This window comes from Blennius ocellaris (assembly GCF_963422515.1).
Source record: "Blennius ocellaris genome assembly, chromosome: 1".
Classification (NCBI taxonomy): Eukaryota; Metazoa; Chordata; class Actinopteri; order Blenniiformes; family Blenniidae; genus Blennius; species Blennius ocellaris.
Genome location: NC_137650.1, coordinates 28,465,721 through 28,476,744, shown reverse-complemented (window position 1 = coordinate 28,476,744; position 11,024 = coordinate 28,465,721). Strand labels below are relative to the sequence as shown.

General features: G+C 40.4%; 1 protein-coding gene across 1 annotated transcript; it reads left to right on the top strand.

The window, feature by feature from the left end:
• Positions 1-7,666: 7,666 nt before the first annotated feature.
• Positions 7,667-10,749, top strand: pcdh20 (protocadherin 20; the record flags this gene model as incomplete). The annotated part of the gene is made up of 2 exons (XM_080500532.1): positions 7,667-7,714; positions 8,128-10,749. 2 exons carry the CDS (start codon positions 7,667-7,669, stop codon positions 10,747-10,749), a joined length of 2,670 nt encoding a protein of 889 aa, XP_080356658.1.
• Positions 10,750-11,024: the final 275 nt, after the last annotated feature.

The window sequence follows — 11,024 nt, the reverse complement described above, 5'->3', positions numbered from 1 at the left end:
TCAGCTACTCTAGTTAACTGTTTATACATTTGAAATAATTTCATGAGTGGCTTGCATGCAATTTCTTTCTCTATTGGTATGTTTGACTTCCTCTCCTCTGGCTGGGACCCAATCAATCTTCTTCAGCAAACCTTCCTTAATCTGTTGAGTCAAAATGTTCCTGAAAGCCCAAATCGTGTAAGTGATACTTTAATGTTTCACTTACAAAGCAAAAACTTGCACAATGTTCTTTATGTTCCAACTAAAGACCATGCCCAGTGATTTTTCTGCATGAAACAAATATCAACGTGGATAATCGATAATCAAATAGAAGTAATTCATTGAACGAAGATGTTTTAACAGCACATTGTAATAGTTTGCATGTTTGTTCTTGAGCTGTGATAGTTGTTTGCAGAAACTATAGAAAAACAATGATTTCATTGGGTAACAGTTTACTTGTCACTGCCCCTCTCTCTATCTGAGCTGCTACATGGAATAAATTAAGGTCTGATGAAGGACACCTGGGGTTGGTCCCAGTCAGAGGAGAAAAGTACAACAGCTGTTTGACTGCAAAGGGCAGATTGTTGAAATGCAGTTTATGTATTTAGTTGATCAAAAACAATTTTGTTTCTTTAAAGTTTCACATCATGAACATATAATCTCTTACTGTATCTTCTTAAGTCTTTAAAGCCTCCATGTTGTCTTCTCACGTTATCATCTGACTTCAAGGCCCCACAGGTTGTGCATTCAGGGTTCCTCCTCTCCAAGGCACCATTGTAACACATGGCTCTATGAGTTGCTGTCATCCTCCTGTTAGTTCTGTCCAGTCTGGTCATTCGCCTCTGACCTCTCTCATTGGCATTTTCCAACCCACAGAACGACAGCACTTTGGTTGTTGTCTTTGGCAAGAGTCTGTGTATACTCGACAGACCGTGGTGGAGGAAATCTCAGCAGATTAGCGGTTTCTGGAAAAACTCAATCTCGACCGTCTGGCACGACCAATAATTGTATGGTCGATGTCACTGAGATGACATTTCTTTCTGCTTCTGGTGTTTGCTCTGAGGATGCTCCAATATGGTAGGTGTGTACAAAGACAAAGGCAAAAATTCCTATCCAAAGTTGATCAATAAGGGGGGTTCATCCACATCGTATTGGCACTTTACAGATGCACACTTTTTTTTTTTTTTTTTTAGATATTACAGGCACTTTTGTTTAGTGTATGGTGTTCTCAATTCATATATTTGAGGGGACCTTTGTTGGCTTTACAAGGATGGAAATGTCCAAAAAATAAAAACCCTCCAGTGTCTAGTTCATCTTTTGAGTTCCCTTTCTGTCATTTAACACTCTCAAGTGGCTATTTACCATTAAATGTACGCCCTGATGGGGCTTGCTAAATATAACTCCCCACTTTCTTCTGCTTTTATTGATTTAAAAACTCTCTCAATATTGTACAATTTTTTTCAACAGGACCCTAACTCTCAATTAAACTAGGAATTAAATAATTGATGGGTAAAATGTGACTACATATCCATACATTTTCCTTCTATTAATGCATTTCTTCTTTCCAGCAAATCACAACAAACTTCATCCACTATAAGTAGTGAAATAAAAAAAAAAATGATAATAAAAAACAGGTTTAGCTTTCTCGTCAAAGTGTTCCATTCACACCAATTATATGTTTTCAGCTTTTCACAAGGAAACACAGAAAAACAATTGTAAAATATTTCTGGAGAGCGATTCCAGAAAAAAAATCTATTTAGTTTTGGGGTTTTTTCTTCAAAACCCCAATGAGAAAAAAAATCAACTTAGGTTCTGAGATATATTTGTATAGGTAGTCACTAAGCGATTATTTTTCCATCAACAAATTGAACCCTCCTGGAAACTCAATTTCATACCCTAATTGATGTACTCAAAAACCTCAAACTGAGGTTCTGAAATAGTCACACTGCTAGCAGGCAGAAACAAGAACTTGTGGTGGGCCAATCGATAGAAACTTCATTACCAGGAAGCCGGGCTAGTAATCTCCTTGGCTGCAGCTGCGAGAGGCATACATTCAACCACAGCACCTGTTCCCAATGATATATCCAGGCTGCACCTGCAGAAGCACAAAGGCACACTCACACCACTCAGTGGTTTAACACTCCCAAACTATCTTACCATCTTTTTTCTCCGTCTGCCTGTCTACCTATCAAATACGAGCGCACAAGGTTTCCATGTTATTTTATGCTCTCTCCTTGTTTCTCTCGCTCTCTCTCGGCTCCAGATGAGCTTTTTCACATTTGTGCCAGGATGCATCTTTAGTAGCTGACACGAGCAGAAAAGGAGAAAACTGATGGGAGAAAAAATAGTGGTGGAGAAGAGCAGCGGGGCAGGGGTGAGGAAGGCAGTGGGGGGAAAGTAAAGGGAGGAAGCAGCTGAATATTTTTTTTCTTTCTGTTAATAGAAACAGACTGCTGGGGTTCAGAAATTGTGTAGTATGATATTAAGGTAGGACAGCTCTATTTTACACCAGAATTGGATCTATGATGGCAAGCCATGGAGAAAACATTCAAGCATTGTTCCTTTGTGGCTCTCCCTTGTTGAGAAAATTGGAACTTCTCAGAGGGGGTGGGGGTACTTATCAGGAATAAGTACTCTTAGAAGTATTTATCCTTTGACTGAACTGTTACATTTGTAGCAGTTTAATTCTCTGACAGAACAAAAACACCAGTGAAAACTAAATCCCGGCTTTAGTCATGAATTGATTTTGTTCCTAACTAAACAACCTGCAAAAGATTTCTGTCAGGTCCAGTGTTGTGTGAATGAAACGTACTTATTTTATGTTAATTCAACCAGTAGATGGCAGTGACAGAGCAAGAACAAACACATTTTATCTTACAGTAAAAAAAAAAAAAGGGGGGGGGGGGCACATACAGTATTCCACAGGAAGAGAAGTTCATGATATCTCCACAGTGATAAAGAAAATACTTTTCCTTGCTATTTACCCTCCATCCCATCTAGCAGCAGCCAGAACTAATCAAAATGTGCTCTTCCCTGCTCCAGCTTGGTGATGACTACTCTTATAGTGAGGAATACTGAAGTCTCCCCTTGAGACGGAGGGATGCAGCTGCTCTGTCTGATGCACACCGGAGAGCACCTCGCTGGAAAATGTTGTTCCCAGATAGAAATAAAGAATGGGCACGGGTTATCTATTGTCTCATAGCCTCCATTATGGTGGGACTGGTCAATACCAGGAGAGAAATAATAAGTATATGCTAATAGTGTCCATCATGCATCCAGGTACTGCAAAGCAAAGCAGAATTGTGGAGACTGTCTCCTGTGGCCCACTCCTAATCCTGATTGACATAATATATGTGCACTGAATGGATTTCTGCCTCATTGAATAGACTTAATGAACAGTGCATTTGGTGCTCGTCCATTAAACTGAAATCTGTGTTTAATCTGCAGCAATTATCGTTTTGTGATAAACACAGGAAATGCAGGTTTGATTAATTCAATGTTACAAAACAAGTATCTGTAGCCACAGTGTGTTGAGTTGCCAAGAGCCAATTCTCCAAACATTCCATAATAACACAGCTGTGATGCATATTTCTGGAACTGTATATTACTATAGAAGTGATGATTCCAGCTGGCGCAGTAACAAAGTTTAGTGTCTTTGGGCTTTTGGCATTCCCACAATCATAGTAATTAGTCTGTGAAGAGTGTTTTGGGGCATTTGCTTAATTTGTACTGTATGAAACAATATATTACACGTTGGACATTTTAATTTAGGGAATAGTGCAGCTCCACATTGTTCTGAAGGAGAGCACTATTACACACATCTGCTTGCAGAGAGGCAGACCATTGTAGGGCAAAGCTGGGTTAGTGACCTGTTTGAGCACCTTGAGAAACATTTAATATAATCAATGGCTTGTAGGGAAAACAAAATCAATGTGAAGTAACAAATCAAAAAGATACACATTCTTGTAATTAAGTAGTATTTATGGGCACTTGTAGTTTACCTCCGAGGATGATATCCATGCACGATTTAGATTTAAACCCATGAGGTGACCATAATGTAATTCCCATATACACTCCATACAGTAAACTGGGTCCTTTGCCTTATATTGACAATTCAATTAAAAGTGACTGATTATTAAAAAAAAAAAAAAAAAAAAAAGTTTATAGTGAACCGTTACTTTCGTTTGCTGGTAAATGAGGAAGCAATGTGACATATTTTCAGCCCTGCTTCAATTCGTGCATATAACATGAATTTAAAGGCGGTCATTCAGTCACAGCATGTTTTGAATGTGTACTCACAGGCTTTCAATGGTGTCTAATTTGAGGGAGCATAAAGGCCAGTCGAAATGCTTACATTTCATCAAGCAGTTCACGGTGGATTTTGAGATCTGTTGTGGGTCATTGTCCCATTGTAGAAGCATGCTTCTTTTCAATTTCTGCTTCATGATTGACTGGTAAAATTTGCATCCCGAATTTACAGGTATTCACCAGAATTCATTTACTCCCCCATCTGCAAGATTTTCTGTGCCGCCGGCTTCTTCAAAGACCCAAAACAGATTATTTCTCTTCAACAGTTGGCAAGATGTTCCTTTCAAATGTTCCTTTTTTTCCTCCCCTTCAAACATGTCTTTGGTGATTGTGGCCAAAGAGCTCAATTTGAACTTCATCTGTCAACAATGGCTCCGGCTCATTTAAATGTTGCTACACTGATGTTTGTGATGAGGTCACAAGAGAGGTTTCCTTGTGATGACTGTTTCATACGGTGGACCCTGTTTGTGCACTGATGCTGTTGACTTGAGGCTGATTTGACATGGATGGTTTTGCTTTGCTTTTCTGCCGAGCCGATATGATGTTTTATCCGAAAGTTTTCTTGATCTTGTCTAGACGTTCAGAGTTCCTCTCAACTGCCATTTCTTCAGAGAGTTTCTGACAGTCAAAGCTTGGAGTGCTTTGATACTTCTTTATAGCTTCCTCTTGCTTTGAAGTAACCGTACATCAGAAAAAAAATCATTTTTTTTCCCATGTTTGCTTGCCTGAGTCGTTGCGTTTACTTCTCTTCACTTCAAAAATCAACACTATGAATGTAATTTGCCCAGTAATGTCCAAACTACTGCACTTTAGGTGGTCCACACTGGAGACTTTAATTTACTCACCAAGGCAGGATTCCTATGTAAAATACATTATTAATTGCAATCGGAATCTCTGTAATTACAACTTAATCCAAAGGGACGTATGTAATTTTTAAAATGATCTATGCTTAACTTCAGTGAAATTGTTGTAAAAGATATCGGTTCTTGTTTTGACCATTATTTAAACATATAAGGTAAAAACATTCAAGGACTTTTTACAATTTCAAATTATGGTCTCCATTTCAAAATTGGAAAATGATCTGATCTTATGAAATATTTTAACAATTTAAGATACTATCTTTTATTTTTAGTGAAATAAGGTAAATTTTAATATTATATAAACAAAAAGGCTTGAGATATCCTGTTGTCTCATGTTTAGATCTGCCTCACTTTTATGACTTTGCACAATTTTAAACTTTACTTTTGAAACTCGTATATCTCTTGGCACAATACTTTTGTGTGGTCGTATCCATCTTACTTAACAGCTGTGAAGCCGTCTCGTAGCTATCAAGATAGCTTAGCAGCCCTTTGATTAAATGAAAAGACCAAGGTTAACAGGACATCTGTTAGGGAATCTGGGCAAAGATTACCCCGGCCTCATCTCACACAGACTCACAGCAGCAAATGATGTAATTAAGACCAAAGTAATACTGCCTCTTGGCCCTGGCTTCTAGCCTCATTCAACCTTTTGTAGTAGTTGTTTTCTGCCCACTCTTAGATTAGAGAGCTCACCAAAAACAAGAAAACATACAAAAAGTAGTTGTGAATGCTTGGAACAGAACTCGTAAGAGAATCTGCTGCAGTTATTTTGTATTAGCAATCATTTTCCATTTTGATTTTTGGTCAGTCAACAGTCTTTATATTTGTCTTACATTCCATTTGATTTTGGGCTGGAGAGCATTATGATAGTTTCTGTTTTCTATGTTTGCTTGTTATTCACAGAGTTTCAAAGAGTTCACAGTTGATCTTGATGAAGTGGATGACCTCAGAGAACTCAGAGAAACAGAGGTCAGAGTATCAGGTGTACGCACATATAGCATCACTGGTTCAGCTCCTTGTCTTGTCACTGCTTCTTCATAAATAATGTAAAACCAGCCTGTAACATACAACCTTTCATGTTTGTTTAAAAAATTCATTACACAACTGATCACCTCCAATTTTAATCTTTTACTTACACTGAAATGCAAAAGGTACATCTTCTTTTCATGAAATATATAAATTCAACTGATAAATTGATTCACATCTGAATACTAAAAATACTACTGTTGTGTGATTTGAGGTAAGCACACTCTAGACCTTTAGTACCTGAATGCAGCTTTCAAATGACTCTCATTTTCCTCATCTTCTGTTTTCCCACGCTCTAATGCCTCTCAGTCGACCATGTCTACGGTCTGTGTTTACAGAAATATTTCCAGGCCCGGAGCAGAGACCGGAAAAAAAAACTCTGAATGCAGGAAGCAAGATAGATTTTTAGATGATCCATATTAATATACTGCTTTCTCTGTCACCGAGCTGATGATATTATGCAAAGTGTGTCATAAAAATAGAAACTGGGTCTGTTTCCACAATCTCTCCAAATAACATTTATCATTAAGTTCATTGCTGTCCATCCATCCGACACTCGCTCATGATGAGAAATGACGGCAAACACCCGAGACTGTACGAGACAAAATGATTGTGTGTGACTGTCTCAATCTGCCCTTTTCCAAAGAACTTCAATCTCTCAATATCTCTGAGCAGTATGCTTCCAATCCCAGCAAACAGCTGGCCTGGCATTTAGAACACATGAGGATTAGGGGGTTGATTTAGTTAAGGGCTCAATCCAGAGTCAGACCATAGCACCACTTATGATGCCAAGATCACCTCTCTGCAGGGTATTTTCATGATGTTTTTACATCATCCGCATTGATTAAATGCACATAAAGCACATAAGAAATAATAATATTCGTTACCACCTACACCAGGATGCTATGTGTCAGTTATTTAATATGTGTTCTTATTTATCTGTTTATATTCTGAAGTGTTTGAACAAAGAAATATGACGAATCAAAGTATATAATTTGACATTTGCTTTGATTCTTTCTGCAAAAACTTGTTTTTATCTGTTGTTTTGTTTTTTGATCACTGCTGGATTAAAATAATCTCCATACTGTGGAGATTTCAAATGTTGTCAGGTCCAGCTCAGCTGGTAATTATATGTTTTTACTCTGTCACAGGAATACACAGCGTGCAGGTGCTTGTGACAACACAAGTGTGTTTAAAAAGTGCAGGTGTGTGTGTGTGTGGGTGTGTTTTCATAGTATGCATGAAACAGGAATCTGTGAAGTCAAGCAGATAGCCCGTTGGCCATTCCCTTTCATTGGTTAACACCAGGGACTGATTTGCATACGGTGGGAGTGTCCTGAGCCAGCAGTGGGATGAATGACTTGTTCAAGTCAGACAGAAATAAGGCATAGCACTTAGCAGAGGACTGCACAGCTCAACGCTGAAAATGCCTGGGTTACTTAAGCTGCCACTCTTCCTGCTGTAAGTGGAAAGTGCTGGAATAGGACATAAACATGTTCAACAGCAGACACACCAGCCTTAGCAAAGCAGGAAGAATCTGGGTAAGTTTTGTCATGATTTACTTTACAGATAGTCTTCACTGTGATGTGACTCAGCTACAAGTGCTTTTTTAATGCTGTGAATACTATTTTATGTTACAAAGGCAGAGGCACAAGCAGGCCTCATCTCCCACACAGTCCCCCCCCCCCCCCCCCCCCCCCCCCCCAAGTGTTTTTAAAGCAAGTGCATGCAAGCCTTTATCTCAAAACAAATCTTATTTTATACACTTTCTGAAATAATAACATTCATGTATTAGGTTGCATGGCTGTAGTTCAAATCAGAGGCGCATGCAATAAATAATACAGCACAATATTAACTTTTTCACATCACCATAAAAAAGTCTCACTTTGACTTTCTCGTTTTATTGTGCTTTTCTTTTATTAAACTGTTCTCCTTTGATTGTCTTGCATTTCAGGAATTGTGTATCCTCTTGCTCTACGCCACCCCATTTTCCTGTTTGGCACATTTTGGTCAAGCAAAAGAGCTCATCTATAAGATAAAAGAGGGATTACCCAGGGGGACCTTCATAGGAGCCATCGGAGTGGACTTAAATTTGGATTTCACTGTGGATCCCCCCTTTATATTCAATCTGCCACAAAAGAAGGTCAGTGAACAGTATGTGAATCTAAATAATACGACCGGGGAGCTGTACACATCTGCTACAGAGATTGACAGGGAGACCTTCTGTCCTGATAACTCTGAGGGACAGGGATGTGTCCTCTCTCTGGATATATTTGTGCTCCCTCAGCAACACTTTCAGCTTGTTAAAGTGAAGATTTTAATTGAGGATGTGAACGACAACAGGCCAAAGTTCCCCACAGATGAGATTGTAATGTCAATCCCAGAAAATGCACCAATCAATGCTCGGTATGCAGTGGAGCAGTCTGCAGTTGACCCTGACCTGGGTCAGCATGCAGTGAAGACCTACTGGCTGGTTAATGACTTTGGCATGTTCACGCTGGATGTTGAGGAGAATGAGGGAGGTGAACTGACGCCCTTCCTCATTGTTACAGAAGCTTTGGACAGAGAGACACAAGCTGAATACAACACAGATATTATCGCAGAGGATGGAGGGGTCCCTCCTCTACTTGGCGCGGCCACTTTAAAAATTGTCATCACGGACGTCAATGATAACTGCCCCCAATTCACAGAGTCACAAATGAATGTTACTGTTAATGGGAATACCACTAAAGGGGCACATTTGGCACGTCTGCATGCTTTTGACCCTGACCTTGGTGCTAATGCTCAGATCAGCTATGCTTACAGTGAACGTGTGCCAAGGGACACCAGGAGCTTGTTCCATTTGGATAAAATTACAGGGGTGATCAAGCTAGCAGGGAATATAGACACAGCCACAGCCACATTTTTCAAACTCACTGTACTGGCCAATGGACCTGGTTGTATACCCACTGTCGCCACTGTGACTCTCAATATCATCAAAGTTGTCACAGGACCACCTACTATCGTACCCCGATATATTGCACCGGAAAAGGATGGGGTGGTAACAATAAAGGAGTCAGAGCCAGCTTTTTCTCCCATTGCATTTTTCACTGTTAAAAATGTTGACACAAACCAAAGGGTGGACTTGGATTTGGAAGGAATTGGTCCCTTCAGACTTGGCCCCTATCAGCAGTTTAAGAATGAATTTCTACTGGAGACTACAGAACCCCTTGACTATGAGAGGACACAGGAGTATGAGCTAATCTTGGTTGCGAGGAATGCTCAAGGACTTGTTATGAAGACCTTCCTTAAGGTGCAGGTTTTGGACGAGAATGATAATGCACCTGTGTTTCAGCAGTCTATGGTGGAGATATCAATTGAGGAAAACAACCCACCAAACACCTTTTTAGTACAGCTCCAGGCTTCAGACCAGGACAGCGAAAGCAGAGGTGAAGTCGTCTATCTTCTTGGAGGTGATGCGCCCAGGATTTTCGTTGTGGAACGAGACACAGGCGTCCTGACTGTGGCCACCTCGCTGGATCGTGAGGAGAAGGAGAAATACAGATTTATCGTACGAGCAGTGGATCAGGGCTCACCCAGGCGGGAGTCGATCGCGACAGTGGTTGTGACTGTTCAAGATCGTAATGACAACAGTCCACGATTCATCAATAAGGACTTCACTTTCTTTGTACCTGAAAACTTTCCCGGTTACGGCGAGATTGGTGTACTCTCGGTAACTGATGCCGATGCTGGGGAAAATGGCTGGGTGGCCCTTTCCATTCTCAATGGCAGCGACATCTTCATGATCGACACTGGTCGAGGGGCACTCAGGGCCAAGACATCACTGGACCGCGAGCAACAGGGGACATATCAGCTATGGATCGAGGCTGTTGATGGTGGGGAGCCTGCGCTCTCCTCTGTTACCATGGTAACCGTGCTGTTGTTGGATGTTAATGACAACCCACCAATTGTCTTGTTTCCCCAGTCCAATCAGTCCTACATGCTAGTGCTGCCCAACACTGTACCAGGAACATCAATCACGGAGGTATACGCGGTGGATAAGGACACTGGCATGAACGCTGTGATCGCTTACAGTATTATTAAAAGGAAAGGTGGTGAGCCGGGGTCATTTGCCATTGACCCTGACACAGGAAATATCACATTAAAGAGGGAGCTCAGCAACCGGGGCCTCTACAGCCTTCTGGTCAAGGTCAGTGACCATGGTCAACCTGAACCACTTTATTCCACTGTCATGGTTAACTTTTTTGTTAATGAAACTGTGAGTAATGAGAGTTACATCCAAAGTTTGCTGACCAGAGAGACCGACATAGAGGTGGAGGAGAAGCCCTGGTACATTGGTCAAATGAGAGACGGTCCTGAGAGGTATGAGCTGTTTCCCTGTAAGCCCATCATTATAGCTCTATCAGTGACATGTATGGGGCTGTTCTTCTTAGTACTCACATTGACATCTTACATATGCTGTAAAAGGTTTAAAAAGAGCAAGAAGAAAAGATCAGAGGCAGAAATACCTTTGAAAATGAAAAATGACTCGATGCATGTTGTAAACAGAAAGCTCAGGCAGTTATCTAAGATTTGATGTTCTGTCGTCCACACATCCAAAATCCACCACTGTTTACGTGAATGTTTACAAAACTCCCTGAAAGAAGGGCAGCTCTTCAATTAAGTTGCTCCTTTTGCTTTTGTCCCATTTTTCTGGTTTACTTTTATTAACCATAACTGAACAAGAGACTTTATTCAGGCATTGTCTCCCCCAGAAACACTATTAGCCACTACATGTTGTCACCATTATTGCAAAACCACAAGGAGCAACTGTCAGAATAAAGGGCCCTATGTAAATATTGTACAAATGTT